General features: G+C 39.9%; 2 protein-coding genes across 3 annotated transcripts in view; one reads left to right on the top strand and one right to left on the bottom strand.

The window, feature by feature from the left end:
• The first annotated feature begins 756 nt into the window (after window positions 1-756).
• The window catches only part of LOC132132840 (G-protein-signaling modulator 1-like), a 34150-nt gene continuing 11950 nt past the window's right edge, over window positions 757-22956 (top strand). The window contains exons 1-11 of one of the 2 annotated variants that reach the window (XM_059545371.1): window positions 757-977; window positions 15690-15911; window positions 16007-16142; window positions 16719-16861; window positions 17442-17565; window positions 17714-17829; window positions 18790-18945; window positions 19032-19140; window positions 19214-19328; window positions 20961-21031; window positions 21594-21758. In XM_059545371.1, the coding sequence (XP_059401354.1) occupies window positions 772-977; window positions 15690-15911; window positions 16007-16142; window positions 16719-16861; window positions 17442-17565; window positions 17714-17829; window positions 18790-18945; window positions 19032-19140; window positions 19214-19328; window positions 20961-21031; window positions 21594-21758 (1563 nt within the window). In that variant the 5' untranslated portion in view covers window positions 757-771. Of the gene's footprint in view, window positions 978-6318; window positions 6782-15689; window positions 15912-16006; window positions 16143-16718; window positions 16862-17441; window positions 17566-17713; window positions 17830-18789; window positions 18946-19031; window positions 19141-19213; window positions 19329-20960; window positions 21032-21593; window positions 21759-22956 lie in introns of those variants that run through there. The other variant, XM_059545377.1, reaches the window with a different exon arrangement.
• LOC132140120 (uncharacterized) lies at window positions 8963-11065 on the bottom strand. The gene has a single exon (XM_059548958.1). It carries the CDS (start codon window positions 11063-11065, stop codon window positions 8963-8965), a length of 2103 nt encoding a protein of 700 aa, XP_059404941.1.

Genomic DNA, 22956 nt, shown 5'->3' with positions numbered 1-22956 from the left:
TACCCAAATATACTTCATACAGTGGACTACTAGTGAAATGTATTAAATAATAATAATAATAATAATAATAATAATAACATTGGGACCAAAAATTATTCAGCACCATACAAAGCACCATGTTTTGCTTATGTGTTTTTTCCTGAATGCCTAAATGCAACCTTTTCACGCCACAGTCAGAACAAAATTATGCATTACTTGGTAATTGGTCAATTGGTCAACAAAGTCTTGATAGTTGTGTAAATATTGTCATACTAACAGTTGTCTGAAGTTTTGGTTGATTGTAATCCATTGCATACCTTTCTATCGAAGTTATCTGACATTATCTAGATGAATTTGTTCTGACACAGTTTAACTCTGAGTTTTTGTCATATTTTATGACCATTTTCCAAACTATAGCAAATAAACTGTGATAATGTGAGAAATGTTGAAGGTATCTGAATACATTTTGGTTTGACTGTATATTTTATTTTACATTGAAGACTATGCAGTGCTATTTTACATTTGATTATTCGGTTTCTGTACCTGGACACCTACAAACTTGAAAAAAACTGAAACATTGTGTAAAAAGCAATAATAAATAAAAAGAACGAACATACAAATTAAACAATTTCAAACAGGGCCCACTGGTACAACCTGCACTGGGGCCCCGCAAACACCAACTACTGCCCTGTGTGAATGTGAGTGTGAATGTAGCACATACATTCACATCCTCACATAGACACACTGTGCTTCCTGCTCACCATCGCCACTCAGAGGAGGGACTTGCCTTTTATGGTCTATTTGCACAATACCTCACTTCCTCGGCAGCTGCCATTACACACACTCACAGAGAGGACTGAAGTGCGTCTGCTCAGAGCCCCAGAGGAAGAGGGAAGCAGTGAGCAGCTGGAGTTTCTCTACGGCTCCTACAGCTCACCAATGGCTCAGTCGGCGAGCTGCACGGACTCAGATCTGGCCAGCAAGCGGCTCCACTCGAGGTAGGAGCTGAAGGCAGGGGGGATGGGGTCTGATCTGCTGCTGACCGAGAGAAAGAGCTGCTCTTAATGGGGGGAGGTGGAAGAAAACCAGCAGAGGGAGGAGAGGGTCTGCCGGCGTGCATCTGCGCAATGAAGGGCCTGCCTTCAGCTTTGTAGACGTGGGCACGATTCTCCTAAAGACAGTGTTGTCAGATTGGCAGCAAGTGCACAGATTGGCAGCGTTTGGGCTCATTGTGTGTTTTTACACCTTCACAGACCACAAGAAAGATTAGACATGCCAGGAGAGCGATATTCATCTCACACAGGCAGTTTCTCTCTGTTGACAGAGACATTTGCATGTTTAGCAGTAGTATTTGCAACTCTGCCCTGGTCTTTGCATACGTGTTGGACAGTTACGCCACTCTGCCAGATCTCACTGCTGCTGCTTCTTGCCTTCTGAAAGTCAGGAAAATGTGTGTGTGTGTGTGTGTGTGTGTGTATCCCCCGAATTAACATTGTTGAACAACTGATTTTTAACTGATTTCAGATAAAGCACTGACATTATGCTTTCAGTATTCCTATGAATGTTTAGGGGAATTTTATAATGTATGAGATCAGAATGTAGAACATTTTCCTGCTTCTACGTGGTCAGCGAGGAACAAAATCCCTGACGTCTGAAGAATATGTTATGGTTGACAGTGATGGTGTAATTGTTGACATGCAGCACATCTCATTTGAGCAGTATGTTGTGGTAACAGCATTGTGTCATCATAAGCAATAAGAAACAGTAATACCTTCCAAGACGTGAAGACAGCGCTGTGAATAACAAAGAGAGATTAGCAGATCATGAACGTCAGTTCAGAGTTATGGTAAATGTGTGTACGTCACACCTCATAGTGGCCATAGAAATCTCTCTCCACTCAGTGTGTGTGATGTCAGAGCAGTGAGTCATCAGCCTCCACTGACTCAAGTTTGCTGTCTGAGCTTCATTCATTACAGATGTCTGTCAGGATCACAGTAAAGAGGCTCGGCAACATAATGGGAGAGTTTGCATTGACCTTCAACACTCAGACCTTTTGAATGCTGACACAAAGCTTGTTTGATGCGACTAGAATCCACTCAGTTGTGAACAGAATGTTAGTGTAAGGTAGCAATTCAGGGTTCAGCTTCTGGTTAGTAATGGTAATTAGCTGTTGGTAATTTTCAAGGCTACAAATTTAGGATTGGTTTAATATTTGTTTAAATAAATAAATAAAGCTACTGAAAACTTATTGTGCTTCGTATTTACTATATTTATTGAGAACTAATCTGAAACTTGGTGATCCATTTTCAGTTATGGTTCTTGTACCCCATATTCAACAAATTTGAGTTTTTATGATCAATATACATTGTAAAGTTCCAATAGTTGTTTGTTACTTTTTATTACTATTATATGATCTGCCGATATCCGCCCTGTGCGCTCTCTTCTCCCTGTCATTAATAGACACTCCCCTTATTTCTAATTGACAGCAAGTTTGTTTGGGACTTGGTCCGACACTGGCTGAAATTGTTTTTTCAAATATTAGTGCACCTTTATGTTTGTAATTTGTCTTCTTATCTTAGTTGATAACTACGTAACATTTAGAGCCTTCACACATTAAACTATTGATATATCAAATTGACTACTAACGGTTTTGACTGGAAAATATCACTTCACATTGTTTATAGTCAGTGTTCTTGTGCTTATTCATTTATTTTATTTTAATTTGAAAAAAAAGGTAAACTTAGTATATGTAGAATACTTTTTTAATTTATTAAACCATCATAGTGATGAATAAGAAACATGCTATTTAGATGATATCTTATGAAAAACAACTATTGCTTTTACATTACATATTATAATGAATAATTAGGCTAATTAATAACATTTAAGTTCAGTGTTCTGTCATCAGTCAGCAGGTGTCAAAACTTTTCATGTCCCTATTTAGGTGATAGGATGTTTAAATCTTGAGATTCACTTTGCTCCTCACATAATGATATCAAATGGCTTTAGAAGACTTGGAAAGCACCACAAGTCATTTGTATTGTATTGTATTGAGTTTTTGCAATAAGTTGTACTTTTATCTGTTTGATACATGTTTTATATTGCTGAGTTTAGTGTATTTATATATTTTAAATAGCAAAATGCTAACAACAAGAAATGCATAAGGAAAATAACTGAAAACTATAGCGTTTTAAGTTCATCAATATTGTACCTTGAGTTTATTACTTGTGCTGCGCGAGGCTCTTGACCTTGATTCAGCTGTTGATGCCTCTAGAGTTTGAACAGGTTGTAATATCAGTAGTAGGTCATGAGGACACATAGGCCACTGTGTCCTGAGAGGTCAAACTTCCTGCTTTCAAACTTTGAGTCTGTTTGAGTCACAGTGATGGTAAGAAACAGCTCAAATCATTTCATTATGCAGTAATTGTCAGAACGAACAGTTCAGAGACAGGTTCAGCTGCAGGAATGATGGCTCTCCAGGAGTATGTGGCTTTTTCTTTGTTCATTTGATATAACCTGATTGACATTAAGGTTGAGGAATCAGGAATTAGAAATTCTACACTTTTTTTCAGATGTTGGGCCTATTTGGCCAGATATAATCCATATGTTTTAGAAGTTTAAAATCCTTTCAAATTCCAGCACTAAATCTGAAGCAAACTTAATTAAACTGCAGACCCTGTGGAATCTAGAAGTGCAAATCATACCATTTTGTTTCATTTTATTTAGCTTCCTTTAGTCCATTTTGTTTCTGTAAGCTGCTCGACCTGGCTAGGGGGAGGTATTTTATTTGGCTAGTACACTAGAGTTTGTATCCTTGGCTTTGACCTTACTCTTTTTAACTCTTTAGCAGCTGAATGGTGTGCTACTGACTGTACATACTGCAAACTAGTTTTATAAAGTGTATTTATGCAGACTATTACTGGTAGCAACCAAACCTATAGACCAGGGCTATTCAAATCTTGCCCTGGAGGGCCATTGCACTGCAGAGTTTAGCTCCAACCCTGATCAAACCCATTCCAAAGATTCCAAAGACATTGATTAACAGGCTCCGGTGTGTTTGATTAGGGTTGGAGCTAAACTCTGCAGTGCACTGGCCCTCCAGGGCAAGATTTGAATAGCCCTGCTATATACTGTCCCACTGTTGTGACACACTGTGTCCCACATTGCTGACACTTGACCTCATCAAACTGTGCTCAAAAAATGCTTCTTAATGATGAATTCTTCCTCAATCTGTCTCTCTTGTGTACTGCACATTATGGCAAACACAGTCCTGGTATTCAAGGCATAAACATACTACATAGACTGGTGACTCAGCCCTAGTGACTGTGTCATTGAGTGCATAACCTTTTTTATTCAGTGAAATAATGTCAGAGCACTCAGCTAATTACTAAATACTCCTATTTAATCCTTGTTCCAAATCTCATTAACTGTAATTTGGGATTAACCAGCAAATTATCCTCAAGACCATTAGAAAGAGCACCTGTGTAGACCGGTGTCTGATTAATCAAAGAAAAGCAACCAAAGCAAATTTATCCCACACCTTTAGAATTCAGAATTTATTTACATTTCTAAAACAGTGTCTAAAATCTCTCAACACTATATAAGATCTGGTGTCCTCAACTTTTGTGATGATGGAGCTCGTTTGAAAGTGTGCAGTGTTAAATATTCATGCAGGATCTCGACCTTTAACATGATTGAGAGAGCGAGGTTGTGACACACTCTGGAGTGACACTAGATGGATGTCTCACACACGCTGATGCTGCTGAGATCAAACGTGTGCATGTCAGGGTAATGACTGCCTTTTTGTGAGTGCTTCCTGAACTGCACGACCTGCTAAGACTCTCAGTGTGTGCCTCATGCCTGATCTAAAAACTTCAATGTAAAGTCAGCTGGTACTAATAAAGCAAAATACAACACATGACTTGAGCAAGAGCACTGCATGCATTTGAAGGTAATTAAGCGCTTGCACATGTGACATTGCTTTTATATAACAGTTCAAAAATTTGTTCATTTTAAGTTATTTACATTTAGTGTTTTTAACAAACTTTTAACTGCTTTTAACTGAGGGAATAATTCACTAACCCTAACCCTAACATCCATGCAACTTGTTTTGTTTTTTAATGAATCAAGTGTAGTGGCTTTCCTCTAAGCCAGGGTTGGGTGGTAAGGGTGATTTATTTAATTACTCATTCATGCAGCTTGTATTGTTCCTTAATGATTCCAATGTTTTTTAGCAAATCTCTTTTGTGAATGATTTAATGACTCACCTCAACCTGCAGAAAATCCCCACCACTAATGCACAGACAGACCTGTGTTGCAGGCTGGAATTAAACCACACCATGCTGGTTTTGTCTGGCCAGAGGAGAACAGGCCCCCCGGAGTTTTGGTTGCTTGCCGCTGTTGCCTATGGCTTGCTTAGTTAGGGACACTTGACTGATTGCACAGACACTATTGGAAGAGAGCTGAACTGAATGAGGACATCACTGAATCATCAATGATCTGACTTAAAAAAAAAAGTCTCTTTGACACAACCAGTATTGTATATAGCGCTATATAAATAAAGATGACTTGACTTGACAGACAGTCAGTCTAGAACAATCACATACAAACAGTTCTGTTGGACTGTATATCAGTATTTTTTATTATTATTATTAGATTCAAGAAACAGAACTGGGATGTATACCCAGCTAACAAAATATGTTCACTTCTTTTTTTCTGGATTATTTCAGCATTAAAGGAAAATTCTCCAATTTCCAATTTTCCAAACATCATGGGAGCATTAAAATAACATTTAACATAAACATTTTGGATTAGCGTCCAACTAAAGCATTTCAGAAAAAGGTTAAATGAACAATGTATAAAATAATGCTTTGAGCATTATTAACATTGAACAAACATTTCAAGAGAAACCTGCCAGAATGTTAGCCAAAGTTTTGAGAATGTTCCCTGTTAGCTGGGTATATGTTTGATTTGTAAGTCATTCGCAGTCATGCCACAAATATTCTAGAGAAATTTGATTTATCATTCTGGTGGTTTTGTATGAAGAGCTTCATGTTTGTGTCATCTGAAACACAAAATCATTCATAGACGTCTGTAAACAATATCAGACCAATTTAGGCAGATTACATGCTTTCAGTTATTTTATTTTTATTTATTTTTTTATAGAAGTTTTGACCGATTTGTTTTTTTGGTGCACTGACTGCATTTGTGGAGGTTTTGTCATGACCGTCTCCTACGTTTGAGCTCTTTGGGTCAGCAGGAACAGGATTAGATGGCCTGTGCCCTAGGTGTCCTTTAGGAGAATTAGGGCAGCTTCCAGCTCTCACGGGAGCAGTCATCATGCTGGTCAGCGTTCACGCAGGATGAGTTTCTTTGATCCAATTGGATATTTGGAGTGCAGCAAGGAAGTGTTAACTAGCAGTTTTCTTTATGAAATTTCAGAGAAGTTTGTTGATGCTATTGGAGAGTCCAGTGTGCATGTTTTTCAATGGATCCAACTGAGAAAATCTGAGAACTATCCGATTGTCTATTAACCTGGACTTGTGGAATGTGATTGTGAACCATCATCTTGAGATCTTCAGGTGTTGTAGCTGACCTTGCGGATCTGATTTGTTGCATTGTTTTGTGACTGTGATTTTTGTACATTGTGTATGATGTCGACTGAAGCATTTCCTCTGAGTGGGGCACAGATAGCCTTGTGTCGTCTGGTTCATCACGGCCCCAGACCACAAGCCACGCTGAGACCTCTGAACCAGGAGCTCGGGCTCTATGTTGAGAAGACACGCACCAAACCTAAATGCAGGTACAGGTGGATGCTTTATAGATATTCCTATTATCCAGTTAAGGAAGAATAATGAGCTGATCAATCTGCACAAACTTGCAAAAAGATGCTATATAAAGTGCCTGTATAATGGCAACTTTGACCAGCATTTTTGAGTTAGCAAGTGTTCTTTATTCAGTCAAGCGTCACTGTTTTTATATTGCCTTTACTGGGGTTTAAAAGCTGAAAATCACATGCATTCAACACGTTCTCACCTGAATGCGCTTCAGTCTAATTTTTAGGCCTAACCATGAAACTCATATACTGTGAGAGAATGCGTTACTAAAGTTTCTCATAAAAAAGTGCATCTTCATTTCCGATTATTAGTCTAAAATATCAAGCTTGTAATTATACTATTACAATTATACAATTATTTACAATTATTTCTATTACATATCTCTTATATATTAATATAATTGATATATAAGTAATTATATAATAATATAATTAATATACATATAATAAATATTATGTTATTTCATTCTCTCTCTCTCTCTCTCTCTCTCTCTCTCTCTATATATATATATATATATATATATAATTATTCAAATTAGAGTTTATTTAAATTCAAAATTTTTAATTGAATTGAGCAGGATAATGATTAATGACACTCACATTGCAGTCAACACTATTATTAAAATGAACTGAATCAACATTGAACTGACTTGATCTGAATGATGACACTGTTGTCTTTTGTAGAACTGTTTTTTAGATGTAATTATATTTGTTTGATAACTGATTCATTTGACAACATTAACACTGTTATTTTCAGACCACAATTTAAGATATTTTGAATGAAAACTGGGAGGCTGGTGACTGTCCCATAGACTGCCAAGTAAAACACACTGTCAAGGTCCAGAAAAGAATTACAAGCATCATGTCAGCTCAGAAAAGTATGAAAAGCACACTCTTCTGTGTCAGCCGTTTTCTTTCAAATCAAAGCTTAAATATACTTAGAAATCATATAACACTGCTTGTGTTCAGCTCATATTCTCCAAAATGGTGCTAAGCTAATGTGAAGAGACACAGACTAAACAAATTGTTGTATAAATTCATTATTTTTGTTTTAATCGCATACAAAAAGTATTCTCGTTGCTTCATAATGTCTTCAAGCTACAAATACATTCGAAAATGCTTCTCCCCTTCATTCACCTTAAGTGAATGTAGCCTTGGCCAGGAGGGGTTGATGTCATTAGGCGGTACCCATCGTTCATTGGGTGTTTCGACCCTTATCCGCAACACCCTCCAGATGGTGGGTCGGCAGTGGTGGCCAAGTCACTGCCCATCTTCCCCTCCTGGCTTCCAGCTCAACACCTCCCTCTTGCTCCATAACCAGCAAGAGGCTCTTTCTGCTGCCTCCCCCATCCTGCGAGCTGCTGCCTTTCTCTCCTTCCCTGTTATTCCAATGGCTGTTAGCATTCTCCACACTGACTGAGCAGGGAATCCTCTACAGCCAACCTCAACCGGGAACAGCCAAGCCTGCCATCCTTTCCCCCTGCAGTCGTTCAGCAGGTCTTGGTATTTGGCGTTCTTTCTTTCAAAGGCCTGTTCACATCCCTCTTCCCATGGGACTGTAAGTTCTATGAGGATGATCTTTTTTCCCTCTTCAGACCACAGTACCACATCTGGCCTCAGGGTTGTCTGGACAAACTGGGGGAATTGCAGCCTTTCTCTCAGATCGACCTTCATTTCCCATGACTGGGCCTTTTGTAGCAGACTGGTTCTTGTTGTTGCTGTGGTTGGTGGCTTTTCCCCCTCTCTTACAAACTGGATTGAAGTTGTTTTCCGAAGAGGCTGGCATTTCTTTTTCCTCTCCTGCTCTAAGGTGTGGGCGAGTGTCGTGAGCACCCTATCGTGGCGCCACCTGTACCTTCCCTGGGTGAGTGCTTTTTTACACCCGGCCAGGATGTGTGCCATGGTGCCCCTCTCCCCACAAAGCTTGCACAATGGGTCCTCTCTCATGCCCCACTTGTGCAAGTTTGTTGGGGTTGGGAGTGTGTCATACACTGACCTCAGCAGGAAGGAGATTCGGAACGGTTCCAGTCTCCATAGGTGCGCCCAGGTAATCTTCCTCTTGGGAAAATCCCATCTGGTCCAGGCCCCTTGAGAAGCTAGGTCCACTGCCCTTGATCTTCGTCCTTTCTCTTCCAGGTCCCTTACCTCCTATTGAATCATGGCTCTTCTTTCACTGGTTCCTGCCTTCCTCCACTGTTGAAAATGTGAGGTTCCAAGACCCTGTCTTCCAGAGCATGGTGCTCCAATGACATCACGTAGCTTCAGCATGCTCTCAGCTTGTGCAACAGACGAATCAGCTGCCCACTTGCGACCTGATCTTGTGATGACGCCTGCATGTCTGACTTGTTCATCCTGTGAGTCTCTATATGTCATTACGACTCTGCACTTTGCGACTTTAAATTCCTCAACTACAGATGACAGAGGAAGTTGGAGCTGCCCTGATCTTATGTAGAGGCCTACTGAAGTGAAGCTTGGAGGGATTCCCAACCACTTTCGGATGTACTTATTGATCTTCCTCTCCACTCCTTCAACGCATGTCATCGGGACCTCATACACAGTCAGCAACCACATGATTCTTGGCAACAGTCCGTGTTGATAGAGCCAAGCTTTAAACTTCCCAGGGAGCCCTGATTTTTCGATCCTCCTCAGCCATTCCTCCATCTGCTTTTCCGTACTGGCTATGTTATTCCTGTCAGTAAGTGAGTCATCGCACCACTTTCCGAGGCACTTGATTGGATTCTCCTCTATTGATGGAATCACTTCCCCTTGCACATGCATCTTGAACCTGTTGGTCAACTTCCCGTTCCTGATCACCAAACTCCTGGATTTCTTTGGCTTAAACTTCATTCTGGCCCACGTTGCCATGTGGCCCAGAACAGTTAGCACCCACCTCGCCTCCATATGGGTTGTGGTTGTCACGGTAAGGTCGTCCATGTAACCTCTTATTGGGGGTTGTCGGATTCCTGACTCCATTTTAGGACCCCGTGCTTCCTTCTCCGCAGCTGTTATTAGGAGGTTCATTCCCATGATGAAGAGGATAGGGGAGATTGTACAGCCAGTTACGATAACTTTTTCCAGGCTTTGCCACTGAGTTGTAAAATTGGCCGCCTTTAATCGTAGCTGGATTCCACCAAAGTAGCTGGCGATCATTCTTTTGATGTGCTGCGGGATGTGGTAATGGTCTAATGCTGTATGGATGAGGGCGTGCGGGATTGATCCATAGGCATTGGCCAAATCCAACCAGACAACAGTCAGGTTGTCCTTGCTGGCTTTAGCCTCACGGATCATCTGACTGAGAACTCCGGTGTGTTCCAGGCATCCAGAGAAGCCTGGAATTCCACCTTTCCGGATGGCAGTGTTGATGTATCCATTCTCTGTCATGTACGAGGTCATCCTCTTGACCAATACAGAAAAGAAGATCTTGCCTTCTACACTTAGCAGTGAGATTGTTCTGAATTGGTCAATGGTTGAGGAGTTCTCTTCCTTTGGCACAAAACAGCCCTCTGCCTTCTTCCAGCCTGATGGAATGGTACCTTTTCTCCGGATCCTCCGGAACAGCTTCCACAGCCTCCGGAGAAGCATTGGACATTTCTTATATACCTTGTAGGGTATACAGCTTGGGCCGGGGGCAGACCCTGTTCTGGCCTTCTTCACCACCTCTTGGACTTCCCTCCAGGATGGTTCACTGACGTTGAGCTCTTTTTCTGGGATCTTTATACTGCTGATGCTTGGGTTGGCGTCCAGGGCCTGGTTTCTGGAGGTGTCATTGTGGGTCTCCCTCAAGAACGCCTCCACATCTCCTTTGGGGCTGGTCAGCCTTCCAGATTTTGCTTCTCCCAACAGTGTTCTGGTGAATCTGAAAGGGTCTTTGGTGAACTGAGATCTTTTGTTCTCCCTATCCTTCCTCTTCTTCCGAGTGCTTTCTGCTTTTCGGAGTCTGCAGAGGCGCTCCCGGAGTTGACTCGTCAGGTCCTTGATGCCTTCCCTTTCATCAGCAAGGGCTCTTTTGAACTGCTTGGTGAGAGTCTTGATTTCTCCCCTTAGTCGATGAATTTCCCTCTCTCTTCTGTTTGGCTGATGTACAGACTTGATGTTGATTTTCTTCTCCTGAATTCCAAAACGCTCCCTTGCCAGGTTATAGGTTATTGTTGTGAGAGTATTGACTTTCTGCTCAGCCGTCCCTGCCAGTGTGGCTTCTAGCACTTTGTCAAGGTCTTGGTCTAGTTGGTACCACTCTTTGTTATCGCTCATCTTGGGCCAGTTGATCTGTTCCCTCGCAGGGTGGGGGTGGCTCCCTTGAGGTGACACAGGTGCTAAGAGATCTCCAGTACTGTGGGGTGCTTCCTGCCTGGAGCTCTCCTGCGTCTCACCAGGTGCTACCGCTGTGCGCTGCTCCTGTGATCCCTCTTTTCCACAGTTGGTTCGGCTTTGGTGTATCTTAAGCCCTCTTTTGTTCTTGCAGGTCTTTCCGCAATGACACTTTACTTCCAATGCCCTCCCGGTTAAAGTTGTTTGGGTGAGCCGTCTCTGTGTCCGTATTTCATTCCTGGCCGTTACCGTTGTGTCTGTCGTGACGAGTCTCTCATCCTCCCCCCCCTCTCGGGTGACTCTGGGGGTATTGCTCTGTATTACTTCATAAGTGGTTATGCTTGAACCACTGATGGCAGATGGACTATTCTGACGATGCCTTTCATACTTTTCTATATAATACTTTTTACTTGACAGCAGAGTTGCCACAGTTACTTTGAAAAAGTAACTTAGTTACTTTACAGATTACTTGATTTTAAAAGTAACTAAGTTACTTTACAAGTTACTTTATTAGTTACATTCAGTAGCTGCCGACAACATAACAAATGAAAATCGGTTTTGCCAACACTCACTTTATCGGAAGTCTATTTTTTCTATCTCCTGACAATTAAAATTGAACTTAAAAACTATTTCATGAAAAACTACATGTTTTTACAAAAAATAAAGGCTGTCTTTCTTGACTTAACATAAATACTTGTTTTGATAAAAAATAAAGGTAGTCTTTCTTGACTCAACATAAATACTTGTTTTAATAAAAAAATTAGATTTTTCTCCATCACTGCATACTCCTCCTCCATGTAAGAAGAAAAAGCTGTTCTGTGAGGCAGCGCGGCATTGACAGTGGTAGGGATCTTGTTTATTATGGCACGAAACGATGGCGAGTCAACCGTATTTAATGGCAGCATTTCCTCCACAACAAACTGCCCGACTAACTTCTTCAACTCTCCCTCACTTACTGGTTTTGCACCGAAGTCCAGCTTTTGTTGTTTGGGTGGTCGGGGACCTCCTGCTCTCTGCTTCTCATCACCTGGTGTGACTTGCTGTTTGACTGCAGTGATGCGACTCCAAATGTTTTTTCAAATTCGACATAGTGTTTTTGTAGCTAGATAACACTTTGTCGCCGCCAGCACAGAGTGTACAACGGACCTTAATGTTGTCATCTTTAGCTGACACAAACTCAAAATAGTGACTGTCTTTCCATCTAGAAAGCGCACATCTCTCGCCTCTCGCCATTTGTGTCACTGGGTGGTACGTACAATTGACGTGAACTTCATGCATGCTGAAAAGGTGACCTGTCGCATACGTGACTTCACTCCCTGAGATGCAAGAAGAAATAAATATATATTTTTATTAAGGAAAATGACGAAAATAGTAACTTACAGTGACTTGGTTAAGTAACCTTAATCTGATTACTGGTTTGGAAATAGTAATGCGTTAGATTACTCGTTACTGAAAAAAGTGTTCAGATTAGAGTAACGCATTACTAAGTAACGCGTTACCGGCATCACTTCTTGACAGTATATATAACTTGGCACTCCTGGTTTTCATCCAAAATATCTTAAATTGTGTTCCAAAGATGAACCAGTGAAACATCATTTGATGTTGTGGTATATAGGCCCTATAGGTACAGACTCTTGAGACCCTCACATAAACCACTCATGCCTTGTTCTCGTCAGAAACTGAGAAAGAAAAAAATTGCAACACCGCAAATAATGATAGCGGCATTAACATACAGTTTCATGTTATTTAACAACATATAATTTTATATGCAGAGCCTGGTAATCCCAGGAGAGTACCATGACATGTCATTTAATGCTTACAACTCATAACTGCTTAGGCTAACGTAAGCTAGCTAGCAATACTATCTCTTAAATGACATCATAATGGTTTTCTTGATAATCAATAACTTACCTTCATAGCCATTAATACATTTTTAACCACTTATAATATGTTTCAGAACATTTTTATTATTTCTCAAATCTACAGCTATGCAGTAAAAATCACAGATTCACTTTTCATTCATGATGATTTCTTGAAAAAATGCCAAAATCTCCTGCTGGAAAACAAAGACTTTTAAGATGAAAATTACATGAAATTATAATTAAAACCAGTAAAAGAGGATCACTCATTATATATATAATTTATATTTCTAAATTATTTTGACATCAACTTTTTCGTTTCATTCCATTATCACTGTTAATCATAGCAAAGAGTCGCAGAAAAATTTAGCGGATTCACTGGTGCAATTTATCTCGTGCAATTTTGGTTTATCTAAAACCAGAAAGTAACCATGCATATGGTCAATACTAGGCTACTTGTTTAGACCTAAATGGCCTCCTAAATGGAATTCAGGTCCTGAGTTGATAATATTATAAGCTGATAACATTGGTTAATATTGGTTAAATACATTACAATATTCAGTGACGTGATATGTTCTCTGTGTGGAGTAACCTCTGGCACAGTCGTAGCTTGTACCTATTATTAAAACAATTTAAAGTAAGTAAGTAGGATTAATAGTCATTAATTTGATAAATTTGAATTAAGATTTTTCTTCTAGATTAGGTCATGAATATTGTCTCAAAAGTCATGGAAATTTATTGGTAAAGATGTGTACGAACCCTGGCCATATCTATAGAGCAGAAGATCACTGAGACACAGGGCGCAGGTCTCTTTTTATACCACTTAGTATCCACCCAATCCAGCCCTAGCAACCGCATAGTGACACACTGTCATGGTGTCGACTTATGAAAAGTCAAAAACCACTTATTTGATTTCAGAAAATGTAAAAATCACGGGGTGTTTCTTTCTTTAAAGTGTTATTTTTATTGCAGATTAATCCAGAGAGGAAAAAAAAACAAAGCAAAGCTGGATGTGAGCCCATTTACTGCGCCAGCTAAAATACTTTCCTGACCGCAACGCACAATAAATCTCTCTCTCTTGTTCTACAGTAGCCAAGCCAGCAGGACTGTTTCAGACATTAATGGAAAAGAAGCAAAACCAGTGAGCAGCTTGTCAAAGTATGGCTAGATATAATTGCTTTCAGACCATTGAAGCTGTGAGGCTTTGAGAGAGAGAGAGGAAATGTTTTAGGGGTGCACAGATAATCAAATTTCTAACAGCCATTACAATTATGGATGCCAGCATTATGTAATCGTTCAAAGGTTCAATTAATCGTTCAAAGTCCATATATGTTATTCTGAGTGCTTGAGATGCATTTTTTTTCTTTTTGTGTTATCTTAAGGGTTTTTCCCATTATTTTAATTTTAGTTTTAGCATAATATTATAATACCATTCATATTTTTATTTTAATAATTTAAAGAAGAAACCAATCCAATGTATAGTTGACATCTGAGGCTTAATACTATAGAAAAGCACTAAACATTTTTCAGTTAAGTGTTTTCAGCTTTTTTGTTTTCATATAAAAATACGGCATGCAGTTGCGTCAAACAATGGTATAAACATCATTCAATGTTAATTTTTTATAATCGTAATTAAAAATTGTAAATTACAATTTCAAGGGAATAATCGACAATTATGATTTTTGTCATAATCGTGCAGCCCTATTGTGTTGAACTATAATGAGAATGAAGACTGATTGAAACCGTTCAGCATTAAACATTGTATCAACATTGTTTCAGCCATATTTCAATGTTAAAGGTCAGTCTCGTCAGTTTCGATATTGCTCAGATTTTTTTTTACTGTTAATGTGGAGTTAATATTGTGTTAGCAGGATCGCTTTAACCCACGGATTTGAAGGCCATCCCATGGCACTTTTCTTCCACTGACTATACCTTTTGTAACTTGTCTTGATATCTTTGGGTTTGCAAATCATTGAAGTGACTCCCATGGTGCAGAATTATGACAAATGTCGGTCTAGAGTGACGGAAAAGTTGAATGAATTCCGATATGACTGTTCACAATCAGCAATCGCATTGTAAAACATCTGACCTGTATCGGATTTAGTACCAAATATGGAAGTGGCACAAATAGGAACTGAAAAGATACGATTCCATCTTTTTTTTGTGCTCGGTGCAGGTCACCCGTGATTTTGCCAAGTACGACATGTTCCTGGATCAACATCTTTTGATGATCCTGGATCAACATTATTGTCCAAAAATATAGACTTAACCCAATCCCTACCCCTAAACCGACCCCTAACCATAATTTATTCCCCAAATCAGTGGAAAATTATAGCTGATTAAAAAGGCTGTAGAAGCACCTAACCCTAATTGTAAGCCTAAAACATATATTTCCTGAAACGTTTCATAGAAGATAGACAAGCATATTGGCTTTGAATCTATGTAGTTGCTCGATTCCATATAATATCTATTCATTATTCAAAATGTCTCTGAAAACAGACAGTTTTTGATGTGTATCAATCATGCATGTTCATTTGCTTTTTGGTGATGATCAACACCAGCTGTCAATAATAAATCCAACAGTCTTAATAAGTCCAGCCATGTTAGTGTGCAATTCAGTCTTCAGCTTTACACCAAACTTGACCACATTATGGCATTTTTTCAGAGAAAGCCTGTCAGCTTCATCGATTAATCCCTTGTGTTTGCAGGATGGAGGCATCTTGTCTGGAGCTGGCGCTGGAAGGGGAGAGACTGTGTAAAGCTGGAGATTTTAAAGGCGGTACAGCCTTCTTTGAAGCTGCTGTTCAGGTGGGAACAGAAGATCTCAAGACTCTCAGTGCCATTTACAGCCAGCTGGGTAACGCTTACTTCTACCTGAAGGAGTATGGCAAAGCCCTGGAGTACCATCGGCACGACCTCACGCTCGCCCGGTGAGAACACTGACTCTTGACTGTCATTCATAGCCACTTCAGTTTCATGCAAGTTTGTGTCCAAGGAAAATAAATTGAGTTGCATTGTAATTCAGGACAATCGGGGACCGGATCGGGGAGGGGAAAGCCAGCGGGAATCTGGGAAACACTCTGAAGGTTTTGGGCCGGTATGATGAAGCAGTTGTGTGCTGTCAGAGACACCTAGACATTTCTCAAGAACAAGGAGACAAGGTGAGAAAACCACCATCAGTAATTCTTTAGATCGGAGTAAGTGATGAGAAACTCATTGAATGGAGACTGTATATGTTACTGGAGCACACACTGATGGATTTGATAACCAAACAAAATCGCAAATATGATTTGCAATTGTATTCTCAGGGAATGCATGAGCTGATAACTCACTTCGGATAAAAGCGTCTGGAAAATGCAATGCAAATGTAAACACAAACCTTCTGGGATTGCCTTGACCATGAATAATACACGTTTTGCAACATATCTTAGTTTGGAGCAACTATGATTGCCATAATAATACTTAAAAGTATACTTTTTTCAGATTTTAAGTACATTTAGTACAATTATACACAAGGTTACAATGCAGCGTTTGCAAGCCATTGCACCTCTTTAATGTGATTTATCTCGTTGATTATAAATTGCTGTCTAGGCAGGTGGCACACTTGATTTCAGAGCAAAGCCAGTGTGATGTTTCTCAAAGGTTTCTGTACTGTTGAGTCTGGAGGTCAGTTGAAATAAAAATACACGCAAATGTAAACCAGCAATAAGCAGTGTACAAATGGCCTCTGTGTGCAGGTCGGCGAGGCCAGGGCTCTGTATAACATGGGGAACGTGTTTCATGCCAAAGGAAAGCAGCAGCTGTGGGGCATCTCACAGGACCCTGGAGAGCTTCCTCCTGACGTCAGAGACACGCTGCAGCGAGCCACGGCTTTCTATGAGTGAGTCCAGCACACACACACACACACACACACACACCCACACACACACACACACACACACACACACACACACACACCCACACACACACACACACACACGCACACACACGAGCAATGGAGAGTTTACTGAAGCATCTGAGCATCAGTACGCAGAACCCACCGAGACCTGTTTGCCCGACTGCAGCGCGGCTCATTATTAACAGCAACACTTAGCAGATACAGAAGATTAAATGCAACATAAATGAGACGCTGAGAGACCAGATGTGTCAGACGGAGGACAAACGGCCTCAAATAGTCATTAGTAGCTCCCTCTGTGTGTCCATTTACTAGGAAAACATGGAGAACAAGGACAAGTGCTCTTCCAAAATCAAAAACAGATATGCATCACTTTAGGTTTATTCGTTTATGTTAAAACTATAAACCAGACGGTTGGTCATTTTATATGCATATATTTTTATAAATCTTACTTCAATAAGGCCTTACTTTAATGTAATTTCTATTGAAACTCCATACTGTATTTGAATGTGTTTTTAACTTGAATGAAGAGAATTGCAAATGAGTCTGTTTTTGTCTGTTTCAGGATGAATCTCTCTCTGGTAAAGGAGTTGGGAGACCGAGCAGCGCAGGGAAGAGCCTTCGGTAACCTCGGCAACACTCATTACCTGCTGGGTAATTTCGTTGAGGCCATCAAGTTCCACAGAGAGGTACGAACCAATCAGCACTGACCATCGGCTCATTCACTCACCTAACTGGGATTTTGCTCCCAGTTTCTCTGCTGCGGCTGAGAGAGCAGCTCAGGATAACAGGCATCTGTGATTCAGAGTAACACACAATCCCTCCTTGTTTTTCCAGCGTCTCTCCATTGCAAAGGAGTTTGGCGACAAGGCTGCTGAGCGCAGAGCATACAGTAACCTAGGCAACGCTCTCATTTTCCTTGGCCAGTTCAATGCAGCCACAGACTATTACAGGTAACCATGACTACAGCACCATCTAGAGGATGAGTCACGTGTGACCAGCCTTTTTATTTAAGGAAAGGTGATGATATAAAAAAAACAGGAGAACATTAAAAAGCATTGGCTGAAAATTTTACTTTTGACAAACAAAAATAAGCACACACTCAAAAGATAGATAAGCAAAATGAATGAATGAATACAATAATGAAAATAAAAGTAAATAGCTGCATCACAGTTGTAGTTTACATAAAAATATGTTAATAATAAGGCTTATTGAGAAGAGGTGAGATGTTGCTTATCTAGACAATAGGATACACACACTGTAAAAAGTGGTTAGCTGCAATTCTTAACTTTTTTATTTATTTATTTATTTTACTCATTAAAACTAGTTTTGTTGGGGGAAAATTAACTGTTTTAGATTGGTACATCTATAGCAGGGATCCTCAAATCTGACCCATGAGATCCACTTTCCTGCAGAGTTTAGCTCTAACATTAATCAAACACACCTGAGCATGCTAATCAGTGTCTTCAGGATCATTAGAGAATCACAGGTAGATGAGTTTGATCAGGGTTGGAGCTAAACTCTGCAGGACAAGATTTGAGAACTATTTTTTTTTCTACTATTACTATTTTTTTTAGGTTACTGATTTAAAGTTTGGGGTCAGTTAAAGTGTTTTTATTCAGCAAGGACACAATAATTTTTTTTAAAAGAGACAGTAAAAATGTAAATAAATGCTGTTCTTTTGAGCTTTTTATTCATTTGTGAATCCTGACCAGAAAATTCTTGAGCATCAAATCAGTGAATAAGAATGATTTCTGAAGGATCATTTGACACTGAGACTGGGGTAATGATACGGGGAATTTAGCTTTGAAAGACATAGAAATCAGATATTTTGAATTCTAATAATATTTCAGAATTTGCAGTCGTGGTGAGCAGAAGAGACTTCTTTCATAGAGGTTTGCTCTGTTGTTCAGGAAAACTCTGCAGCTCTCTCGGCAGCTGAAGGATCAGGTGATGGAAGCTCAAGCATGTTACAGTCTGGGAAACACGTACACGCTGCTGCAGGAGTATGGACGAGCCATAGATTATCACCTCAAACACCTGCTCATCGCTCAGGAGCTCAGTGACAGGTGTGAACCATGAAAACACACAAACACAGACTCACCTTCACATCAGCGCCACTCTTAATTAGTAAAGTGTTCTGTGTGTTTGGTAGGGTCGGGGAGGGCCGGGCCTGCTGGAGTTTGGGCAACGCTTACGTGTCATTGGAAAACTACCGTCAGGCTCTGCACTACACTCGGAAACACCTGGACATCTCCAGAGAGGTCAGACAGATTCCATGTCCAGCAGCAAATCTCCTGCTTTGCTTGTGTGTAACTGTGTGCTTTGATTTCTCAGATCGGGGACAGGAATGGAGAGATGACGGCCAGGATGAATGTGGAGGAGCTGATGGAGGCTCTCGGGGTGAAGGACGCCGATCTCTCACCGTCTGAATCTGAGTTTAAAGTGCAGGGTAACAGACTCTCAGATGATTCGTATCTGCAGATGACAAGTATACTACATCCATATAAAACACTTCATCCATCCTGCAGTGTACACATAACAAAACTATAAAAACTTTTTGAAAGGGCTGTGGTGTATGCGTGAAACTTTTTTAAAACGCAAGGGAAAAACCTTTCAGTTTTTGACTACACCATTGTTGTGTAAAAGTACCTGCAGTTACCCCCCCCCCCCCCATTACAATTTTTATTCAGTGGCAGAAACAATGTTTCATAGTAACACTACTTGCCTGATCTGCTCATTTTTTTAATCATTTTAAAAGAATACTTTTGTTTTAAATAAGACATACTGAACAGAGCCATCTTTAACAGCATTTCTCTGTTAAAAATGTCTTTTCAGAGACATTTAAACAGTCAATCAATGCAGAAACACAAAACTATTAATTAAAGGGTTAGTTCACCCAAATATTAAAATGATGTCATTAATGACTCACCCTCATGTCGTTCCAAACCCGTGAGACCTCCGTTCATCTTCGGAACACAGTTTAAGATATTTTAGATTTAGTCCGAAAGCTTTCTGTTACTCCATTGAAATGTATGTACAGTATGCTGTCCATGTCCAGAAAGGTAATAAAAACATCTTCAAAGTAGTCCATGTGACATCAGAGGGTCAGTTAGAATTTGTTGAAGCATCGAAAATACATTTTGGTCCAAAAATAGCTTCAACTTTATTCAGCACTGACTTCTCTTTCGGGTCTGTTGTGAGCACGTTCACTGCAGTGTAGTGATATCCGGTTCGCGAACGAATCACTCGATGTAACCGGATCTTTTTGAACCAGTTCACCAAATCGAACTGAATCGTTTTAAACTGTTCGCGTCTCCAATATGCATTAATCCACAAATGACTTAAGCTGTTAACTTTTTTAATGTGGCTGACACTCCCTTGGAGTCAAAATAAACCAATATCCCGGAGTAATTCATGTACTCAAACAGTACACTGACTGAACTGTTGTGAAGAGAGAACTGAAGATGACCACCGAGCCGAGCCAGATAACGAACGAAAGATTGACTCGTTCTCGACTTACATTTCGATTTACAAAATGTATTTTTGATGCTTCAAAAAATTCTAACTGACCCTCTGATGTAACATGGACTACTTTGAATATGTTTTTCTTACCTTTCTGGACATGGACAGTATACCGTACACACAGTTTCAATGGAGGGACAGAGAGCTCCATTGTGTTCCGTGTAAACTGTGTTCCGAAGATGAACGGAGGTCTCACGGGTTTGGAACGGCATGAGGGTGAGTTATTAATGACATAATTTTAATATTTGGGTGAACTAACCCTTTAATAGCAAAACTGTGAAAGGTAATATACAACAAATATCTAACCATTTTTTAGACTAACAGCAATTGATGATGAACAAATAATGAATGATATGAGTCAAATTTCATGTTGCCCAAATATAAACAGACAACTTGACCCAACCAGACAGCAGAGTTCAACCTTTTTCGTCAAATAGTGACTCCTGACTTTGTGCATGTCTGTATAATTTCACTGTTCACTTGTTACACAACAAATGATAATGTTCTAATAATAATAATAATAATAATGTCATCAACTTTTACTTGTTTTCTGCAACAGGAGCCAGACCCAAGTTCACCAAGAAGAATAGCATGGACAGTGTTGACTTGTGGAAATACAGCTCTGAAAAGGTGATCAGCATGCTCAACATCTAACTGGGGTACCAGGATTTTGCCATGCAGGACATGAACCTGAATCAAAATATTTTTATATTTATATTTTAGTCTTTCAACAAAATGGCAGAAAAAGAATCTAAAGTTTAATCTAAATTTAATGCTGCAGTCAGCCGTAATGGATTTAGTTTAAATGCAGCATTTTTGTGCACGTGTGTTGCCTTAGTTTCTACAAGGATATTACGTCATTAATAGGCGACAATAAACCGGAACCAGCCATAATTTATTTAAAATTAGAATTTCTCTGGATTTACATAAGTACACAACTGCATGAAATATATAAAAATGTTCAAGTGTTTTTTGGATATTTTACTACCAGAATCTTACATACATGTGATGGTGATGTAAGGTTGTAAAGGGGTGGATAATTTCCAGAAACGTTCCAAAGGTTTCTGAAAACCCTGAAATTTTCCGAAATTTTCCAAAAATCATGGAAAGTTTCCAAATTTTCTAGAAAGTTTGAGAAATGTTCCACATCTTTGCTGCTGTGATGCTGATTTGTGCTGCTTTTGTGTGGCAGAATGGAGATGCTCCAGATGTTGATGGTGTTTCAAGGAGGTCGAGGAACCAGCTGTTTCAGTCCAGCAGAAGCAAAAGTTACGCGGACAGTCAGTCGTCAGATGAAAGACAGTGGCTCGACTCACCTGTGGACATGGATGACATCACTGTTCACGTCACACCTCCAGTGAGTCTCTATCTATCTATCTATCTATTAGATATATACTGCTGAGGTGAGGTGTTTTAATGAGATGAATAGTTATTTTTTTCTGACAGTAATAGTACAGTGTAAGCGTGCAGATGTATCTGTCTGAGGGTGTTAATTCACTCTACGCTTTAAAGTGCTGCACTAAAGGTTTCACTTGATAGCAATGGCTCCCTGTGTTCCTCTGTTAATCAATACACACCAGCTGTGTGGCTGCTAATGCATCTGTGTGCATGTGACTTTCCCAGTTTCAGATGTTTCAGAAGACAGATACAGTATATAGACTTTGACTACTATTTAGATTGTATTGTGGCTGCTTGATTCTTTGGTTTGTTCATAATTAAAGCTTCTTCATATATTATGCAATTTCATCCCCCAACATCCTTACAACACAAAAGCAGTAATTTTGCAGAGTGTGATCAATTGTCACGTGGGAGTATCATTAATTTTAGGAAAAATTTTTACCTTCAACACGCACACACACACAAGGAGTCAGCGAGTGTTTTAGGGTTTATGTGCATGACCAAATACCGTGACACCAAGGTCAGGGGTTTCTATGGAAACCGTGATTATGTTATTTGGACAGAGACCTTTCACGGTCCATCCACTCTCTCTCTCTCTCTCTGTATCTCACCCTGGGTGTAACGGAATTATTGAATTAAATGCACGAACAGCTGTGATTGCTGAACAGAGACAGACAAGCTGTGAAGGGAAGGTGTAGCAGAGACCAGACACAGACGGAGGACAGACATGTGAGGATTTCCTGTGCATGATTTTGTATTTGCATATATTTGTATGTGATTGTGTTTTAGCAGTATGTAGTAGTCTTAACAGTCGCTGTTCATTACTGACCCTAAATCCACCATCCACCCACCCCCCCCTGACCGTCCCATAATCAGAGCCAAATTAATGAGTTGTTTTCCCACAGTGAGACACAAAGATGGAAACAGAGAGAAAGATAGGACGCACACTGATGGAATAGAGAGAGATGTGTCTATGATTGGATGATCAGGCTGTGGATTAATTAATCGAACCATAAGTATATATTTATCATATTATAAGATCTGCTGGCGTTGTATTGCGTTGCATTGTCAAGATTGTGGTGTCAGGATACTTGAGCCTGAACTTGGTCTGGTGTTGTTGGATGAGTTGGGATGTGATGATTAAGCTTTGTCATCAT

The sequence above is a fragment of the Carassius carassius genome, chromosome 4, assembly GCF_963082965.1.
Source record: "Carassius carassius chromosome 4, fCarCar2.1, whole genome shotgun sequence".
Classification (NCBI taxonomy): Eukaryota; Metazoa; Chordata; class Actinopteri; order Cypriniformes; family Cyprinidae; genus Carassius; species Carassius carassius.
This window is presented reverse-complemented; position numbering and strand designations above follow the sequence as displayed.